Source organism: Aethalodelphis obliquidens, unplaced genomic scaffold (assembly GCF_003676395.1).
Source record: "Aethalodelphis obliquidens isolate GAN/ISIS:26980383/991018 unplaced genomic scaffold, ASM367639v1 scaffold40, whole genome shotgun sequence".
NCBI classification, from domain to species: Eukaryota; Metazoa; Chordata; class Mammalia; order Artiodactyla; family Delphinidae; genus Aethalodelphis; species Aethalodelphis obliquidens.
Window position 1 is genome coordinate 1,630,034 of NW_020837984.1, and position 22,178 is coordinate 1,652,211.

A 22,178-nucleotide genomic window follows, 5' to 3' on the forward strand; every position below is an offset into this window, starting at 1 on the left:
ACTATATTGTACACCTGTAACATATAATATTGTACATCAACTATACTCCAATAAAAATTTTTTTCTGGTTTAATTTCTTTTTTGTTAAAGTCTTTATTGAATTTGTTACAATATCGCTTCTGTTTTCTGTTTTGGGTTTTTTTTTGGCCGCAAGGCATGTGGGACCTTATCTCCTGGACCAGGGATCGAACCCACACCCCCTGCATTGGAAGGCAAAGTCTTAACCACTCACCACCAGGGAAGTCCCTGGTTTAATTTCTAATAGGATAAGTATCAATTGGTAGAACCCACATAGACAAAAACTCTTTGGGATCTTCAATGTTTTTTAAAACTATGAAGGAGACCTGAGACCAGAAGGTTTGAGAGCCTCGGATCTAGAATAACCCAGTTTCTAGATTGTTTCTAGCCTCGGAGTCTAGAATTCCATATCTAGAATATAACCAGACAGGTACATTCACTTGTTTAATGACGATGGGGAAGGTGAACAAACAAATCATTTCAGGCTTTATTCTAGAAATCATTAGGGAGGAAAAACGAAGTGTTTTTCCTTCTAAAACAGATGCTCTATGAGTCAGATTTATGCTTTTGGAACAAAAGGCCTTTTTAGGACTTCACCGTTTTTGTTCTGTTTTTTTGATTTGTAAATGTAAAGCTGACAGTCTAAATCTGAGAAAGACCATTTTCTTCTGAAACCAGAAAGTATTAACAAACTGAGTCTGTTCCCTGAGGCCAAGGATGATCCTTTGGAAAGCTGTGGTTGTTTGTCATTAAAAAGTAAAATAAGCAGAGTAATTTTTCAAACATTGTTTCTACCTTTTAAGCTTAATTTTCCTCAGGTTATTATTATCTTATGATGTTGTACTAAATAAATTCTGAGGATAAATATCAAGGTTCTAATTACATAGGAGAGTTAATATTTCTTACATTAGTACAATATACAGTTGTCCCTTGATATCCACGGGGTTTGGTTTCAGGACTCCCTGCAGATAGCAAAATCTGAGTATGCTCAAGTCTCTTATATAAAAAGTCTCTTATACAAAATGGCATAGTAATTTCATATAACCTATACACATCCTTCCATATACTTTAAATCATCTCTGGATTACCTAATACAATGTAAATAATATGTAAATAGTTGCAAATACAATGCAAATGTGATGTAAATAATTGCTGGTGCACAGCAAACACAAGTTTTGCTTTTTAGAACTTTCTGGAATTTTTTTTCCCTCAAATATTTTCAATCTGAAGTTCACTGAATCCATGGATGTGGAACCCATGAATATGGAGGGCTGACTGTATAATTATTTTACAGTGTAATGCACTACTAGAGGAACAGGATAATATGATAATGAGTCAATCATATTTCTGTATACTCATGCAAGGCAAATTTTGCAAGCAAAAAAAGAAACTTCACATTTCATTCAATAAAAATTCCAAGAGTAATTAAAACCTTGATTTCTTGACTAAAATAATTCTATGGAAAAATAATACTTAACACAGAACTGAATCTGTATAAATTAGATAATATTAATAAAATATATAATTCATTCAACAAATATTGTGTCGTAACTACTCTGCCAGATTCTGTTCCATCGCTGTGTCTATACAGGCAAATTACATACCGGTCTGTGCCTTAGCCTCTCTTTGGACACAGTTATTTTTCATCTATAAAATAGGGATGGGCTTCCCTGGTGGTGCAGTGGTTGAGAGTCCGCCTGCCGATGCGGGGGACATGGGTTCGAGCAACGGGAGAGGCCACAACAGTGAGAGGCCCGCGTACCGCAAAAAAAAAAAAAAAGGATAATAACAAACCTAGTTCATAGAGTTAATATAAGGATTAAGTGAGATAAGGCATGTAAAAAGCTGAACTATAGCTATTATTACACTAATAATATCGGGCATGCTGTTACATAATGAATGACAAAAATTAATAACTCTAAAAAACAGATTCTAAGTAAAAGTCAATTTACTCTTTGAAAATGATCAGATTCGACGACCATAAAAGATTCTTCTTCCTGGAAAAATGTGACCTAAAAGTGCTATATTTTGTTCCATTGTGCAATTTCTTAGAACTGGAGTACACAGCTTGCAAAATCAGGATTGACATAGGCCTGGGACATGGGGATAAGTCAGGACTGCCTGTACATTAAGGCTACTGCTGAACTAGACTATAATAAGAGATCAGCTCATTCAACTAGGGTCACCCTGGGGCTTCCCTGGTGGCGCAGTGGCTGGGAGTCTGCCTGCCGATGCAGGGGACACGGGTTCGAGCCCTGGTCTGGGAGGATCCCACATGCCGCGGAGCGACTGGGCCCGTGAGCCATGGCCGCTGAGCCTGCGCGTCTGGAGCCTGTGCTTCACAACGAGAGAGGCCGCGATAGTGAGAGGCCCGTGCACCGCGACGAAGAGTGGCCCCCACTCCCTGCAACTAGAGAAAGCCCACGCACAGAAACGAAGACCCAACACAGCCAAAAATAAATAAACAAAATTAAACAAACAAACAAACAAAAAACTAGGGTCACCCTAAGGTCCACAATTCTCTCAGATCACTGCCCAGCTGCAACCTAGGTGTTTCAAACTTTTTAAATCAACATTATTTCACTAATTCTTCATTTCTAATGCTTATATTATAGTTCAGAATGACATATATAAGTTCAGTTACTTTTTAAAAATCCTTTAAGTAGCATGGTCCAAATATCTGCAAGTTTACTAAATGTTTATGTACTGAAGAAATATAAAATGTATTTGAATGTCCACCATCAAAGTCAATCAGCTTCAGCTTACCTGTTTTCACTAAAAATTACAAAAGAAATCTACTTACCGGTATACACAAAACAAGCTTTATAATGTGTAAATCCAAAGTATTGCCTACTATCATGGGTGATCTTACAATTCAAGTCCAGAATTCGAATGTATACAGATAATAGGCTTTTTCACTTACCAGAAGTAAAGTCCTTGAACTGTTGTATGTATTCCATGGCCCCTTGAATTTGACCCTGTTTACACAGGCAAAGAAGAGCTTTCTTGCGCAGGCCACATTCACGATAGATAATCTGAGCTAAAGCCAGACACTTGGCCTTGTTATAAGTATCCTGCTCCCCATAATCAAAAATCACATCCCCAGCCTCCTCAGAAAATGTCAGCCTAGAGCAAGCAGATCAACAGGGCACACATTAGTGAGCTCTTGATGAATGGATGAGAATGAAATATTTGAAAATTCAGCACAGTAGAACTGGATTTTCTATGGTCTATAAGGATTCCAAGTTAGTAGGCAACTGATGAAATTAAACATATGCAAGACTTAACAACAAGAACAAAACCAATCAGCATGTCTTCCTTTGGGGGAAGTAATTTTGGTGAAACTGAGCTCAACTTTTAAAAAAATCTACAAACAAGGTTAAAATTCTCCTGAAAAGATTGGTGGGATTTAAAATTTCAAGGTAAACAAAAATTCTCTCATAATTGAGGCTCTCAATATTCTTAGCTGTTATGTAGATTCCAACACCCTGCAGAATGTAAGAACTTATTAAATGTTGGTTAAAGATAGTGACAAAATCTTTAGCTCAAAATTACCAACAGATCTTGCAAGCATTTGTACTAAAACGAAAACAGAAAGTGCGACAGCAGTTGTTTTTTTTTTTAATTGTCATAGATTTGAAAGAAACAATGGGGGGAATAAAGGGACTTGATGGTGTCTATTAGGAGAGACTGAAGAAACAGTTCTTTTGAGATGGCTCAAGTAAGTAGATTTCACTTTTCATCAATTTTAGTGCACCATCTTCATACACAATTGAAGGGAACCATCTGTACTACTAACTCCACCTAGAAACTATCAGCATAAGCCAAAAAACATCTGGGTATCATTAAAGATATCACTTCTAATTACTGGCTGTACTGAAACTGGGCTTTATTGTTTGGGTGTTTTTTGGCCACGTCATGCAGCATCCAGAATCTTAGTTCCCTGACCAGGGATCGAACCCGTGCTCCCTGCATTGGGAGCATGGAATCTTAAACACTGGACTGCCAGGGAAGTCCCATAATTATATTTTTAATTAATAGCTACAGAATAACAACAGTCACATAATATTAGTGTCTGTATACATGTAATATAATGCCAATAACAATAAAATGAAATCCTGAAACTCCTACAAAATGTCTCTCTATTGAAAATTAAGTAGAAAAAGCCCTCTGTGTTTGTTGGGGCAGGCAGCAGAGAGGTGGGTTTAAAAGCAAAAGGCAGCTCCTGAGTACAAATCAATTATTTAGGAAGCAATTCCCCGACTTCCACATTTTAATACCAAAATATAAGTTTTGGTAGTTAAAGCCACAACGTTTCCTGAGACTGAACAAGTCATTATTTCAGTTGTTGTAGTGACTGCATTACTGGAGCAACATGAAAATACCAGTATCTTAGTATTTATTTCTTATTAATACCATTATTTCATTATTTTCAGTGGTCACCCTCACGATGCTGTTCCACCTGAGAGAAGGCCAGAGTTGAGACTAAGGTTTGCTCTGCCTTCGTTTGTCACTTTCCAAAAGGATGATCAGAAGCAAAGAGTATGATTAAAAAGAAAATTATCCAAAAGGAGGAGGAGGATCAAGCCCCAAAATCGAATTGGCCCCAAAGGAAAAGCAGGCGGCGGGTGGTAGTGGGGGGTGGGGTGGTGTGTGTGTGTGTGTGTGACGGGGGTCAGGGGGTGAGAAAAACAAGGATTCTAGCCCTGGGGTAAAAGAGGTAGCAGTCAGACACCCAAAACAAGGTTTTGCCTTGTTTTCAGTCTGTAGCACATTTTCAGTAGTAGTCATCCAATAATTTTTTTGAAAAAGGCCAGATTTTTGTTTTTATGAGTTTCTAATGGAGACCTGAAATGTATGAATAGGTATAATCCACAGTTATCCAAAGCCTTCTAATTTTAGTGCATAGTTTTACCACACAGTTCCATCAAAGCTTAAGAAAAAATAAAAATGCTGCCAGAAGATTCAAATCTAATATTTTAAAATTAATCACTACCAATATGGTATGGAGTAAAGCCGTAATGATTTTTATAGTGTCTAAGGTATCTAAATAGAAGAAACTCAAAACATGGAAAATCCAAACAATATTAATTAGCTCATGAATGCTCTAGAGTTGAGTGGGTTAAAGAAAATTGTCCTATTTAGAATAAAGACATTTATGCTAAATGGTATGTCCAGAAAAATACAGAAATACAAATATGAATAATTCAGGAAAAATGCAGTGGTATTTTCCCACTTTATGCACTCAGGGAAATGCATAAGAGTTTAAATTCTTACAACTAAGAGGTAGAATGGGCCAAGTATACGTAAGGAAATTAATCTTGTCTGAAGTGTCTTTGCACTAGATAACAGGTGTTAGTAATGAACATGCACTTTCTGATGCTGTCCTCATGCCCGCACCATTTCCAGGGCTCCCTGACAAGTACTTTTTGTGGGGAGTGTAGAAGTGTGACCAGGCAGAGAAAGAAAGGAGGAGGCAAAGGCTGAAAAGAGGGGTACACATATGAAGAAGTTTCCTAAAACAGGAATTACGTGAACATAATTATTATTATGTGAATAATTAATTACTGTGTGAACAGTAAGTGAAGGCATAACAAGACAGGGTGAGAGAAAGCTACTTTGCGCTGGGAAACAATAGTGAGATCATCCCAGGGCAGTTTTATGACTATCCACAGTTGTGCAGGGAAATGATGAATTTGAAATGGGTAGCAGTAGGTAGTAGTATGCAAACTTGCCATTTTTGTTTGGGACATTTCTAAGTCATGGATTTGTTATTTAGGGAGTGCTTACATTTGTCCATCTACTCCCTTATGATACAATTCTTAAAGATGAGAACTGTACCTATTCTATGTCCCTATGCATTTAGAGCCAAGAAAGCATAGCCCTCAGGCTGCAAAACAAGAAGGCCATGGCTACTAGAGAGAAGACAGGGAGGCCTTTCGTCACTCTGCCTTCCAATACTCACAGCCCAACCCATGCCCACATAGACCCAGCAAAAGGAGCTGTTATCTATTTCCAGATTGATCTTCATAAGCTGGTAGACACAGTTTTGGTGCCTACTCAGGTCCCCTTTACTGTGCCAGTGCCCCTTCTCCAGCTGATTATTGACAGCTCATAGCTGCCCCTCCTCCAAAGAATTGCCTTCAGCTGACTGGAACCACCTCACCTAGAAAGTTATGCCTATCTTTCAACCCCTTAGTAATCTAGAGCTGACGACTGACTAGTAAGGGATAAAAAAAGCCAGTCCCATAAAAAAGCGGTAACAACTTTGCGGTATGGCTTATGCTCCACAGCTCTCTCTTTATAATACTAATACTAGACTTCACCTGAGTTCACATCCTTGCTTGGCTCTTTCCCTATCCTGTCTCACTCCTTCCGTTATAAAATTTCCCAAGCAGTAAATGACATCAGCTAAATCCAGGTATCATACTCTCTTCAAGGGCATAGGGAGCCTGAGTGCCAAAAATATTCCCCTTTGCCCCATTATTTAGCAATAGTCCTGCCTTCTCATGATAAAGTCAATCAGGACTTCCAGACTCACAGAGCCTAAAGTTGCAGGCAAGGGAAGCACAAACTCCCTGTGCTGATGGTTCATTTTAAGTGTCAACTTGATGTTGTTGGTCAAATAATATCAAGTTGACACTTGATATTATTTGACCAACAACAGATATTTGGTCAAATATTATTTTGGGTGTGTCTGTGAGAATGTATTTGAAGAGAGTAACATTTTAACTGACAGGCTGAGTAAAGCAGATTGCACTCCTGAATGTGGGTGGCCCTCATCCAATCGGTTAAAGGCCTGAATGGTACAAAAAGGATGACTCTTCCTCAAGAAAGAGGGAACTCCTCCTGCCTGACTACTTAGCTGGGACATCAGTCTTTCCTGCCTTTGGGTCTCAAGGCTGCCGGCTTTCGGACTGGAAGTTACAGCATTGACTCTCTTGACTCTCTGCATTGCTGATTGCAGATCTTGGGACTTCTCAGCCTCTATAATCATATGAGCCAATTTTTTATTTATATATATTTTTTCTGTTTCTCTGGAGAATCCTGACTAACACACTCTCCAAGCAGGCTCCTGGGAGTAATAGTTGAGCAGGGCCACTCTTCATTTCCCAGACCCAAGTATTCTACGTATTGGGAATACAGCACTATATAATTATCATCGGTTTAAGGAGTACCTGTCTTCCTAAAGGATGTTCCTCTGTCTTCAAAAGATGAAGTGACAAGTTGGCATCACCTGGACACCATCTGAACCTTCCATGAACCAAATTTGGGTTTGTTTTTTTTTCTTCTCCTGTCTGTTGGTCTTTGGTAACCCCACCCTTGCATGAGCCCATAGGTGTGAGCTGTGGAAGTAGTGTCCATCAGGCAATGGTAGTTGACATGGAGTCTGGGCCACTTTTTCATGAAGCTTACTTGTCTGGGTAGTCCCAAGACAACTGAACACTGTTAGTGGGTAAATCAATAACCATGGTTTATAAATGGGAAAAGAATTTGGGGACTTCCATGGTGGTCCAGTAGTTAAGACTCTGTGCTTCCACTACAGGGGGCACAGGTTTGATCCCTGTTCAGGGATCTAAGATCCAGCATGCCATGCAGCATGGCCAAAAAAAACAAAAAAGAATTTCGAAAAGAATAGATATGTGTGTATATGTGTACCTGAATCACTTTGCTGTACACCTGAAACTAATACAACATTGTTAATCAACTATACTCCAACATAAAATCAAAATCAAGAAAAAAAAAAAAAGATGGTTTGATAAAGGCATGGTAACCACAGTCATTCTACCAGACAAGCTATCAAGACCTAAACTGCAAGTAAGAAGAATCTATAATGAGTTATAGAGAAAGATAATGAGTACTAATTAATATGTATGAATCTCAAAATAAATGTAAGTGAAAGAAGCCAGACCAAGAAGAGAAAAGAATATACAATGTGTGATTCCATATATATAAAATTCTAGAAAATGAAAACGAATCTAGAATAACATGAAGTAGATCAGTGGTTATTGAGAGGTGGTGGAATGAAGGAGGAGGCATTACAAAGGTACATAAGGAAACATTTGAGGGTCATGGATATGTTTATTATCTTGATTGTGGTGATGATTTCATGGATATATATATATATATGTCAAAACTTAAATTGTACACCTTAAATATGTGCAGTCTACTGTGTATCAATTGTGTCTTCATAATGCTGTTTTTAAAAAACTAATCAAATTGTACACTTTAAACATGTATAGGTTATTCTATGTAAATTATATCTCAATAAAGTTGTAAAAAAACCGAATTACAGCCCTAGGACCTAGCAACAAGGGCTATAGTTCCTCCTGCTAACCCTCCTCTTATAAGTTTCCCCAAGAATTGACTATAAAATCCTAGAGAAGATATGCCTGGATGGAGTGAACTTAATGTGAGAAGCATATAGATCTGTATTGTGCAAATGGTTGACTAAGGCAGATGCTGTTTTGGCATCCTGCCCAAATCCTCCTTACTGGGCCAACGTACCCTTCCCCAGCTGCTCTGGGTGTTGGCTGCCAGTGGCTCACAGGTCCTTCCCTTCCATAGGGAATTGCCCTGGGCTAGTGGGAGCCACCATGCCCAGACTTATGTATTCCCATCTAGGCAGCCCACAGCCCTTGACTGACTGATGGAGAAGAAAGGAAGGCTGGCCCCTTGCCTCAAGTGAGAACAGCTCTGTGATGTGTTTTATGCTTCAGAGCCAACCCGCTATAAGTAAGGCCAAGGTTAGAACTTGCCTGAGGTCATGTCCTTGCTTGGCTATTTCCCCTTCCCTGTTCTGTTTCACTCAGTCCCTTATAGGTTTTTCTTCAGAAGCCCTCCTTCTATCAACCATGTACACCCAAATTCCTGTTTCAGGCTTTGGTTCCAGGGAACCCAATCTAAGGGAACCCCGGTACAAATCTGCCAATTTGTGCCGAGACTCAACTCCAAGAAGCCACCTCCTGCCTGTCCTTGCTGGTTTGTATTTTCTTTTAAATGCTACCTTGGGTCCATGTCCCTCCTGCTTACAAGTTTTCTCCTGGGTTTACCCTTTACATGTATCCACAGCCTGCCTGAAAACAGGTTCCTGCCTTATCCCTCTGAGCAGCATGATACTGATTAATCCTTTTCTATCCTTACCTATCAACTTCCATGCACCATTAAGTGGTCATGAAACATCTTGTCAGCTGCCTTGAGTCAACTCCTGATCTGGGCTCATTGTGACTAGGCTCTATTACTCCATCCATGAATGCTTAGTAAATACTTTGTGACTGATTAGTTGCAACAGAGATTTGAAATAAATGCTCAAATAATGTACTGATAAGAAAACTATTAAAATTTGAAAACAAAAAACTTTATTAAGCAAATTTCAAAATTAAGTTAAAAGTTTAACTTTGCTTACCTTTCCTGGGTGACCCAATTGATAACTAAATCTAAACGTTTTTCAGATAATCCACATTTGATTCCTTCCAGGGTTAGTTCTGCATCAACAGGATGTTTAAAAGCATGACTTATGCTAAAGATAGCCTCAAAAAATAAGAGTAATGGGAAAGGCTTTCCTCTAGTTTTTCCAACAGCTACAAAGAGAAGAAAAGTTTTTGAGTCAAATACTTTTAAGTAATAGTTTGCTTTTCCTTACTTCATATTCTTATTTTCATCTCATTGCATTTTCTAAAAATTTTAATCTAAAATTACGTATTTATAATTTTTAAGTAATGCTTGTGGATTAAACTTTATATTTTGGATAATGACTAAATATCATATGCTATGTGAAAACCTAGGCAGAGGTTGGAGTGATGGGTCTACAAGCCAAGGAACGCCAAAGATTGCTGACAGCTACCTAGAAGCTAGGAGAGCAGCATGGAATGGAAATCTACTTCAGAGCCTCCAGAAAAAGTTTAAAAAGCTATAAAATGGGAATTCCCTGGCAGTCCAGTGGTTAGGACTCAGCGCTTTCACTGGCATGGGCCTGGGTTCAATTTCTGGTCAGGGAACTAAGATCCTGCAAGCTGCATGGTACAGCCAAAAAAAAATTTCTTTTATTTAAAATTTTTAAAAAGCTGAAAGAATATACTACCAGCAGACCTGTACTATAAGAAAGGTTAAAGGTAGTCCTTCAAGCAGAAGGAAAATGACACAAGACAGGAAAACAATCTACACAAAGGAATAAAGACCAGAAATGGTAAATGCTATGAATATAAGCATTTAGAAGTAGAGTTGATCCCTGAACAACGCAGGGGTTAGGGGCGCTGACCCCCACTCAGTCAAAAATCCATGAATACGTGTATCCACATGGGTCCTCCATATCCACAGTTCCACAACCACAGATTAAACCAATGATGGGTCATGTATTACTATAACAAGTATTTATTGAAAAAAATCCACCTATAAGTGGACCTGTGCAGTTAAAATTCATGTTGTTCAAGGATCAAACTGTATACTGTTTTTAAATTATTATTATTATTTTTTTTTGGCGGTACTCAGGCCTCTCACTGCTGTGGCCTCTCCCGTTGCAGAGCACAGGCTCTGGACGCGCAGGCTCAGCGGCCATGGCTCACGGGCCCAGCCGCTCCGCGGCATGTGGGATCTTCCCGGACCGGGGCACGAACCCATGTCCCCCGCATCGGCAGGAGGACTCTCAACCACTGCGCCACCAGGGGATGCATGAAGTAGTACATAATCACCTGAGTGTAGAATGTGATAAGTTAAAGATATAACCCATAAAGCCTAAAGCAACAACCAAAATAAGACAACAAAGAGTTATAGGCTCATAAATCAACAAAGGAGAAAAATGGAATCATAAATAAATTCAAATAATCCAAAAGAAGGTAGAAGAAGAGAAAAAAAATAACAGAGATGAGAAAAAACAGAAAACAAATAAAAGTCAACCATGTCAACAATCACATTAAATGTAAATGATCTGAACACCCCAATTAAAAGACAAATATTGTCAGACTGTATAAAAAAGCAGGATCCAAGTACATGTTGCCTAGAAGACACTGACTTTAAATACAAGGACACAAATTAAGTAGATTAAAGTAAAAGTATGGAAAAAAGATACACCATGCTAATACTAATCAAAAGAAAGATGGAATCACACTTCCAATTTCAAAACTTACTACAAAACTACAGTAATCAAGATAGTATGATTGCACAGGATGGACATCTAGAGCAACAGAATAGAATTAAGAGTCTAGAAAAAAACCTCAAACATTTATGGTTAATTGATTTCTTACAAAGGGGGGCCAAAACCGTTTAATGGGTAAAGAAAAGTCTTTTCAACAAATGGTGCTAGGAAAACTGGATATCCACATGCAAAAGAATGAATTTGGACCCCTATCTCACACCAAACAAAAAAATTAACTCATAGTAGACCACAGACCTAAATGAATAAAACTCTTAGAAGAAAACATAGGATCTTAAGTTAGGCAAAGATTTCTTAAGATACAAAACCAAAAGCACAGCCATTAAAAAAGATCGGTAAATGGGACTTCATCAAAATTAAAACCTTTTGCACCTCAAAAAACACCAACAAGAGGGACTTCCCTGGCGGTCCAGCAGTTGGGACTTTGCCTTCCAGTGCAGGGTGGGTGGGGGTTCGATCCCTGGTACAGGAGCTAATATCCCACACACCTCGTGGCCAAAAAACCAAAACATAAAACAGAAGCAATATTGTAACAGATTCAATAAAGACTTTAAAAATGGTCCACATCAAAAAAAATTTAAAACAAACAAATGAACAACAAAAAAACCACCAACAAGAAAGCAAAAATGCAATTCACAGACTAGAAGAAAATATTTGCATATCATCTATCTGATAAGGGATTTTTACCTGGAATTAAAAAGAGCACTTGCAACTCAATAATAAAAGCACAAATAAAACAATTATCAAATGGGCAAAGAATAGACAATTCTCCAAAGAAGATAAAATGGCCAACAGGCACATGAAAAGATGCTCAACATTGTTAGTCATTCGGGATATGCAAATTAAAACCACAATGAGGAAAAAAAAAACGAGATACCACTTCACACAGATTAGAAAGACTTTAATCAAAATGACACGCAAAAAAAAAAAAAAAAAAAAAAAAAAAAGAAAAAGAGAGACATTACATGTACCAAAATGTTCACTGCAGCTCTATTTACAATAGCCCAAAGATGGAAACAACCTAAGTGTCCATCATCGGATGAATGGATAAAGAAGATGTTGCACATATATACAATGGAATATTACTCAGCCATAAAAAGAAACGAAATTGAGCTATTTGTAATGAGGTGGATGGACCCAGAGTCTGTCATACAGAGTGAAGTAAGTCAGAAAGAGAAAGACAAATACCGTATGCTAACACATATATATGTAATCTAAGAAAAAAAATGTCATGAAGAACCTAGGGGTAAGACAGGAATAAAGACACAGATCTACTGGAGAACGGACTTGAGGATATGGGGAGGGGGAAGGGTGACCTGTGACAAAGCAAGAGAGTGGCATGGACATATATACACTACCAAACGTAAAATACATAGCTAGTGGAAAGCAGCCGCATAGCACAAGGAGATCAGCTCGGTGCTTTGTGACCACCTAGAGGGGTGGGATAGGGAGGGTGGGAGGGAGGGAGACGCAAGAGGGAAGAGATATGGGAACATATGTATATGTATAACTGATTCACTTTGTTATAAAGCAGAAACTAACACACCACTGTAAAGCAATTATACTCCAATAAAGATGTAAAAAAAATACACACAAAAAAGATAGACGTTACAAGTATTGGTAAGGATGTGGAGAAATGAGAACTCATACACTGGTGGTGGAAATGGAAAATAGTGCAAAGTTTAGCAGTTCCTCAAAGTATTAACACAGAGTTTCCATATAACCCAGAAATTCTTATTTATTTATTTATTTGTTTGTTTGGCTGTGCCAGGTCTTAGCTGTGGCAGGCAGGATCTTTGCTGCCACACGTGGGATCTTCATTGCAGCCTGTAGGATCTTTAGTCGCGGTACACAGAATCTTTAGTTGCAGCATGCAAACTCTTAGTTGCCGCATGTGGGATCTTTAGTTGCAGTACACAGAATCTTTAGTTGCAGCATGCAAACTCTTAGTTGCCGCATGTGGGATCTAGTTCCCTGACCAGGGTTCGAACCCAGGCCCCCTGCACTGGGAGCTCAGAGTCTTAGCCACTGGACCACCAGGGAAGTCCCTAACCCAGAAATTCTATTCCTAGGTATCTATCCAAGAAAAATAAAAACATATCCACACAAAAACTTGTACAGAAACGCTCAGTTGCATTATTCATAATAACCAAAAAGTAGAAACAACTCAAATGACCATAAACAGATGAATGGATAAACAAAATACAGTACATCCATACAATGGAATATTATTTCACCATAAAAAGGAATGAACTACTGATACATGCTATGGCATAAATGAACCTCAAAAACATTAAGCTAGGGCTTCCCTGGTGGCACAGTGGTTGAGAGTCCGCCTGCCAATGCAGGGAACACGGGTTTGTGCCCCGGTCCGGGAAGATCCCACATGCCGCGGAGCGGCTGGGCCCGTGAGCCATGGCCGCTGGGCCTGTGCGTCCGGAGCCTGTGCTCCGCAATGGGAGAGGCCACAACAGTGAGAGGCCCGCGTACCGAAAAAAAAAAAAAAATTAAGCTAAGTGAAAGAAGCTAGTCACAAAAGACTATTTATTGTATTATCATATTTATATGAAAGGTCCAGAATAAGTAAATCTATACAGACAGCAACTAGATTAGTGGTTACCCAGGGTTTGGAGGATAAGCAATAGAGAATGAGGAGTTAATTGGTACAAGGTTTTTTTTTGGAATAATGAAAATGTTCTAAAATTAAATTTCAGTAATGGTTATACAACTCTGTAATTATAATAAGTTGATTAAATTTTGTGGCATTTTCCCCACATATGCCATATGCATATGCTAATTTAAACCTCAGACTTCTGAAAGTTACTGTTTAACACCCAAAATGCCCTGTGTCAGCATTCATGATATAAGAATACTTTTGCAGTGTAACATGATCTGATAATCACTCAGTTATTAAATTGTAAATAATTGGGATGGTTTCTTGACTTCAAGTCCACTGAATAAAAACTATAAAATTACACTCTGTGTTACAGTGTACTAGGATCAAATACTGAAAACTGTGTGGGCAAAAATATGAGACACGCCCATTTGCACACAATTCATAGTCATGAGATCTCCATAAATACATATGTTTATATACACTATGTGTAGACAACAGATTTTCTGTGTTCAGGTAAAAGCATGTTTTTGTTCAAATTGCTGAATTTAAAGGTATTTTTAAGAAATTTATTTAAAACAAGCTGTATATATTTGACATCAAGAATTTCCACTTAGAACTAAGATAAGACTAATTAATCTCTATATTTGTAAGCTACATTGAGTATACCTCCCCTTTATGTATACCCCTGCATCTCCTTCTGAGATTCTCATCTTTTAAAAATGCATCTTAGTTTTAAAATAAAAGAATATTTTGTGATTCTCAGAAACACTCAGTAAGTACCACCAGTCTAGTATTGGTGAACTTCTCAGAATAAAATCCACATACCTAGAAAATGAATAAAAGTTGGCTGTTTTCCAATTTCACTGTAATTATATTTATTTAAGCATTAATTGCAAGCACTGAGTTTTACTTAAACTTGCAATCCCTACTTTGAGTAGACCAAGTCAAAGGGAAAAGAGAAAGAAACTCAGGAATATACTAATATCACTTAAAAAATTTTTTTTAATTTTTTTAATCACTTTTAATTTATGCTAAATTCAGAGCACAGCCAAAGAAAGAGTTCCTGGGTATTTATAAGATGTCTGAAACTTCTGAGTAAAAATTAAATATTTTAACATTTAACATTTAAAATTAAACATCAATGTCAAAAAAACAAAACAAAAAAAACCCTGAACACTAAAAACTACAAAATATTGCTAAAAGAAATTTTAAAAGACCTAAAAAAAATGGAGAGATATACCATATTTAAGGGTTCACTGGATCAGAAAATTCAATACTGTTCAGTGTCTGTTCTCCCTAAGTTGAACTACAGAGTCAGTGCAATCCCCAGCAGGTCTTTTTGTAGAAATTTACAAGCTGATTTCAAAAATTTAAACAGAAATACGAAAGACCTAAAATAGCCAAACCAAATCTGATAAAGAACAGAGTTAGAAGACTAACACTATCTGATTTCAGCATTTACTATAAAGCTACAGTAATCAAGACAGTGTAGTACAGGCATCAAGATAAATAAATAGATCAATGAAATAGAACACAGCTATGGACAACTGATTTTCAACAAAGGTACAAAGGCAATTCAGTGGAGAAAGTCTTTTTAATAAATTATCCTTGAACAACTGAATAGCTCTCAGCAAAAAAATAAACTTTGACCCATACCTCACACCATATATAAAAATTAACTCAGGGGCTTCCCTGGTGGTGCAGTGGTTGAGAGTCCACCTGTCGATGCAGGGGATGCGGGTTCATGCCCTGGTCCGGGAAGATCCCACATGCCGCGGAGCGGCTGTGCCTGTGAGCCATGACCACTGAGCCTGCACGTCCGGAGCCTGTGCTCCGCAACGGGAGAGGCCACAACAGTGAGAGTGAGAGGCCCGCCTACTGCAAAAATAATAATAATAATAATAATTCAAACTGGATCATAGACCTAAATGTAAACCTAAAGCTATAAAATCCTTAGGGAAAAAAAAATAGGAGAAAAATCTCTGCAGATTAAGCACAGATTTCTTAGGTACGACACTAAAATCTCAATCCCTAAAAGAAAAAAAACTCATAAATTAGATTTCAACAAATTAAAGACTTCTACTCTAAGAAAGACACTGTTAAGAGAATGAAAAGACAAGCCACAAACTGGGAGAAAATATTTGCATCATATATCTGGTAAAGGATTTTTATTCATAGAATGGAACACTACGCAGCAAAAAAAAAGAATAAATTATTGATAGATGCAATAACATGGATGAATTTCAAAATAATTAGGCTAAGTGCAAGAAATCAGTCAAAAAAGGATACCTACTATATGATTCCATTTATATAAAATTCTCGAAAATGCAAACTAATCTTTGGTGACTGAAAGCAGATTAGTAGTTGCCTGGGGACTTGAGGGAAGCTCTGGGAGGGAGACCAATGGGAGGGGTGGGGAGTAGTGGGAGGGAGGGATCACTGAGGGAATGAGGGAACTTTTGGAGGATACATATGTCAAAACCTAACAAACTGTACAGTTTATGTACAATTTAGTGTATGTATGTCAACTCACCACAACAAAGCTGTTTTTTAAAGGAAGTGGAGCAAATCTGACAAAATATTAACATTTATTAAAACTTGATAGCAAGTACATGGCTGTTATTTATGTTTCTCAAACTTTTCTGTATACTTGAAATATTTCATAATTTAATTTGGAAAACCTAATCAAACCCCTTAATGTTACAGGTAAGGAAACTGAGTAAATGGTAGACCTTGTTTCCCAGTTCAATACTCTTCCCATTCTATCAGGAAAAAAAAAAGTATAATTAGCATACATATGTAAGGTTCAGAGAGAAATGCTTACCCTTAAATTTACTCACTGTCCCAATGTTTTGAAGAATTCTTCTAGGACTGTTTGCTGCAAAATAAACTGCCTTTTCATATTCTCCAAGTGAGATTAATTCATTCAACCTACAGCCAGTGCATTTCATTATATAGTAGTACACAAAAAAAAGAAAAGTGATTAGAAATGTCTAATACAGACTAAACATAGTAGCATAGTAATACAGAAAAGCACCTCTAATAAACTATAACTAGATTCATTCACTCTGTGAGATACTCTTTCACTTCCTTCCCTAATATTGTCTTTTGTAGCCTCAGAATAAGACTCACCTGCCAGGTGACGTGAACCTGATCCTGTACCTTATTCCTATAGTGCTGAGAGCAAGCCATAGAAAGAGCAACTGAATTTATTCCGTTGAAAGAACTTCAACTGAATTTATAATGAGCTCAGATTTTTTTTCTCTCATATTATCTCCAGAAGAAAAGAGGAACCAGGGGAAAGAAGGGCAATCTGCTTAAAGGCTCAGCCTAGGGGAAATATTAATTGCACACAAAGGCTGCCAAGTTGAAGATCAAGAAGTGTCCTTGGTATTCAGAAGCCTTAGTTGTTCGGCCAGGAATCAGACTCCCAACTAAATGTGAGACTAATTCAAAGAAGAAAAGATAATAGTTCAGATACTTAAGCTTCTACTCCTCTTCCTAGGGCAAAACATCCCCAACTCAGTCCTTACAATTAAAACTATGGCCGGGGGAATTGGGAAGATGGCGGAAGAGTACGACACGGAGATCACCTTCCTCCCCACAGATACATCAGAAATACATCTACATGTGGAACAACTCCTACAGACCACCTACTGAACGCTGGCAAAAGACCTCAGACCTCCCAAAAGGCAAGAAACTCCCCACGTACCTGGGTAGGGCAAAAGAAAAAAGAATAAACAGAGACAAAAGAATAGGGACGGGACCTGCACCAGAGGGAGGGAGCTGTGAAGGAGGAAAGGTTTCCACATACTAGGAAGCCCCTTCGCGGGCGGAGACTGCGGGGGGCGGAGGGGGGAAGCTTCTGAGCGGCGGAGGAGAGCACAGCAACAGGGGTGCGGAGGGCAAAGCGGAGAGATTCCTGCACAGAGGATCGGTGCCGACCAGCACTCACCAGCTCGAGAGGCTTGTCTGCTCACCCACGGGGGCGGGCGGGGCTGGGAGCTGAGGCTCAGGCTTCGGTCAGAGCGTAGGGAGAGGACTGGCGGCGTGAACACAGCCTAAAGGGGTTAGTGCGCCATGGCTAGCCGGGAGGGAGTCCGGAGAAAATTCTGGACCTGCTGAAGAGGCAAGAGACTTTTTCTTCCCTCTGTTTCCTGGTACGCGAGGAGAGGGGATTAAGAGCACTGCGTAAAGGAGCTCCAGAGACAGGCGCGAGCCGGGGCTAACAGCGCGGACTCCAGAGACGGGCATGAGACGCTAAGGCTGCTGATGCCGCCACCAAGAAGCCTGTATGCAAGCACAGGTATGGACACCCCCCTTCCGGGGAGCCTGTGCAGCCCGCCACTGCCAGGGTCCTGGGATCCAGGGACAACTTCCCCGAGAGAACGCACGGCGCGCCTCAGGCTGGTGCAACGTCAGTCTCGCCCCGCATCCGCACCCCTCCCTCCCCCCGGCCTGAGTGAGCCAGAGCCCCAGAGTCAGCTGCTCCTATAACCCCGTCCTGTCTGAGCGAAGAACAGACGCCCTCAGGCGACCTACACGTAGAGGCAGGACCAAATCCAAAGCTGAGCCCCAGGAGCTGTGCGAACAAAGAAGAGAAAGGGAAATCTCTCACAGCAGCCTCAGGAGCAGCGGATTAAACCTCCACAATCAACATGATGTACCCTGCATCTGTGGAATACCTGAATAGACAACGAATCATCCCAAATTGAGGAGGTGGACTTTGGGAGCAGCGATATATATATATATATATATTTTTTTTCCCCTTTTTCTCTTTCTGAGTGTGTATGTGTATGCTTCTGTGTGTGATTTTGTCTGTATAGCTTTGCTTTTACCATTTGTCCTAGCGTTCTGCCTGTCCATTTTTTTTCTTTTTTAAAAAAATTTTTTCTTAATAATTATTTTTAATTTTAATAACTTTATTTTATTTTATCTTACTTTATTTTATTTTATTTTCTTTCCTTCCTTCTTCCTTCCTCCTCCCTCCCTCCCTCCTTTCTTTCTTTCTTTCCTCCTCCCTCCCTCTCTCCCTCCCTCCCTCTCTCTCTCTCTCTTTTCTTTCTTTCTTTCTTTCTTTCTTCCTTTCTTCCTTCCTTTCTTTCTTTCTTCTCCCTTTTATTCTAAGCCGTGTGGATGAAAGGCTCTTGGTGCTGCAGCCAGGAGTCAGTGCTGTGCCTCTGAGGTGGGAGAGCCTACTTCAGGACACTGGTCCACAAGAGACCTCCCAGCTCCACATAATATCAAACGGCGAAAATCTCTCAGAGATCTCCATCTCAACACCAACACCCAGCTTCACTCAATGACCAGCAAGCTACAGTGCTGGATACCCTATGCCAAACAACTAGCAAGACAGGAACACAACCCCACTCATTAGCAGAGAGGCTGCCTAAAATCATAATAAGGCCACAGACACCCCAAAACACACCACCAGACGTGGACCTGAACACCAGAATGACAAGATCCAGTCTCATCCACCAGAACACAGGCACTAGTCCCCTCCACCAGGAAGCCTACACAACCCACTGAACCAACTTTAGCCACTAGGGACAGACACCAAAAATAATGGGAACTGCGAACCTGCAGCCTGCAAAAAGGAGACCTCAAACACAGTAAGATAAGCAAAATGAGAACACAGAAAAACACAGCAGATGAAGGAGGAAGATACAAACCCACCAGACCTAACAAATGAAGATGAAATAGGCAGTGTACCTGAAAAAGAATTCAGAATAATGATAGTAAATATGATCCAAAATCTTGGAAATAGAATAGACAAAATGCAAGAAATATTTAACAAGGACCTAGAAGAACTAAAGATGAAACAAGCAATGACGAACAACACAATAAATGAAATTAAAAATACTCTAGAAGGGATCAATAGCAGAATAACTGAGGCAGAAGAACGGATAAGTGACCTGGAAGATAAAATAGTGGAAATAACTACTGCAGAGCAGAATAAAGAAAAAAAGAATGAAAAGAACTGAGGACAGTCTCAGAGACCTCTGGGACAACATTAAATGCACCAACATTCGAATTATAGGGGTTCCAGAAGAAGAAGAGAAAAAGAAAGGGACTGAGAAAATATTTGAAGAGATTATAGTTGAAAACATCCCTAATATGGGAAAGAAAATAGTTAATCAAGTCCAGGAAGCACAGAGAGTGCCATACAGGATAAATCCAAGGAGAAATACGCCAAGACACATATTAATCAAACTGTCAAAAATTAAATACAAAGAAAACATATTAAAAGCAGCAAGGGAAAAACAACAAATAACACACAAGGGAATCCCCATAAGGTTAACAGCTGATCTTTCAGCAGAAACTCTGCAAGCCAGAAGGGACTGGCAGGACATATTTAAAGTGACGAAGGAGAAAAACCTGCAACCAAGATTACTCTACCCAGCAAGGATCTCATTCAGATTTGATGGAGAAATTAAAACCTTTACAGACAAGCAAAAGCTGAGAGAGCTCAGCACCACCAAACCAGCTTTACAACAAATGCTAAAGGAACTTCTCTAGGCAAGAAACACAAGAGAAGGAAAAGACCTACAATAACGAACCCAAAACAATTAAGAAAATGGGAATAGGAACATACATATCGGTAATTACCTTAAATGTAAATGGATTAAATGCTCCCACTAAAAGACACAGACTGGCTGAATGGATACAAAAACAAGACACATCTATATGCTGTCTACAAGAGACCCACTTCACACCTAGAGACACATACAGACTGAAAGTAAGGGGATGGAAAAAGATATTCCATGCAAATGGGAACCAAAAGAAAGCTGGAGTAGCAATCCTCATATCAGAAAAAATAGACTTTAAAATAAAGACTATTAAAAGAGACAAAGACGGACACTACATAATGATCAAGGGATTGATCCAAGAAGAAGATATAACAATTGTAAATATTTATGCACCCAACATAGGAGCACCTCAATACATAAGGCAAATACTAACAGCCATAAAAGGGGAAATCGACGGTAACACATTCATAGTAGGAAGACTTTAACACCCCACTTTCACCAATGGACAGATCATCCAAAATGAAAATAAATAAGGAAACACAACCTTTAAATGACACATTAAACAACGTGGACTTAATTGATATTTATAGGACATTCCATCCAAAAACAACAGAATACACATTTTCCTCAAGTGCTCATGAAACATTCTCCAGGATAGATCATATCTTGGGTCACAAATCAATCCTTGGTAAATTTAAGAAAATTGAAATTGTATCAAGTATCTGTTCCGACCACAATGCTATAAGACTAGATATCAATTACAGGAAAAGATCTGTATAAAATACAAACACATGGAGGCTAAACAATACACTACTTAATAACGAAGTGATCACTGAAGAAATCAAAGAGGAAATAAAAAAATACCTAGAAACAAATGACAATGGAGACACGAAGACCCAAAACCTATGGAATGCAGGAAAAGCAGTTCTAAGAGGGAAGTTTATAGCAATACAATCCTACCTTAAGAAACAGGAAACATCTCGAATAAACAACCTAACCTTGCACCTAAAGCAATTAGAGAAAGAAGAACAAAAAAAACCCAAAGTTATCAGAAGGAAGGAAATCATAAAAATCAGATCAGAAATAAATGAAAAAGAAATGAAGGGAACGATAGCAAAGATCAATAAAACTAAAAGCTGGTTCTTTGAGAAAATAAACAAAATTGATAAACCATTAGCCAGACTCACCAAGAAAAAAAGGGAGAAGACTCAAATCAATAGAATTAGAAATGAAAAAGCAGAAGTAACAACTGACACTGCAGAAATACAAAAGATCATGAGAGATTACTACAAGCAACTCTATGCCAATAATAGGACAACCTGGAAGAAATAGACAAATTCTTAGCAATGCACAACCTGCCAAGACTGCATCAGGAAGAAATAGAAAATATGAACAGACCAATCACAAGCACTGAAATTGAAACTGTGATTAAAAATCTTCCAACAAGCAAAAGCCTAGGACCAGATGGATTCACAGGCGAATTCTATCAAACATTTAGAGAAGAGCTAACACCTATCCTTCTCAAACTCTTCCAAAATATAGCAGAGGGAGGAACACTCCCAAACTCATTCTATGAGGCTACCATCACCCTGATACCAAAACCAGACAAAGAAAGAAAACTACAGGCCAATATCACTGATGAACATAGATGCAAAAATCCTCAACAAAATACTAGCAAAAAGAATCCAACAGCACATTAAAAGGATCATACACCATGATCAAGTGGGGTTTATTCCAGGAATGCAAGGATTCTTCAATATATGCAAATCAATCAACGTGATAGACCATATTAACAAATTGAAGGAGAAAAACCATATGATCACCTCAATAGATGCAGAGAAAGCTTTTGACAAAATTCAACACC

The 22,178-nt window shown here is 38.8% G+C and overlaps 1 protein-coding gene across 3 annotated transcripts in view; it reads right to left on the reverse strand.

Moving 5' to 3' along the window:
- The window catches only part of CLHC1 (clathrin heavy chain linker domain containing 1), a 44,319-nt gene that overhangs the window by 4,686 nt on the left and 17,455 nt on the right, over positions 1-22,178 (reverse strand). For all 3 annotated transcript variants that reach the window (XM_027131684.1, XM_027131686.1, XM_027131685.1), the window contains 3 exons: positions 16,609-16,715; positions 9,425-9,599; positions 2,942-3,144 (listed from right to left, as the gene is read on the reverse strand). In XM_027131684.1, the coding sequence (XP_026987485.1) occupies positions 2,942-3,144; positions 9,425-9,599; positions 16,609-16,715 (485 nt within the window). The remainder of the gene's footprint in view (positions 1-2,941; positions 3,145-9,424; positions 9,600-16,608; positions 16,716-22,178) is intronic.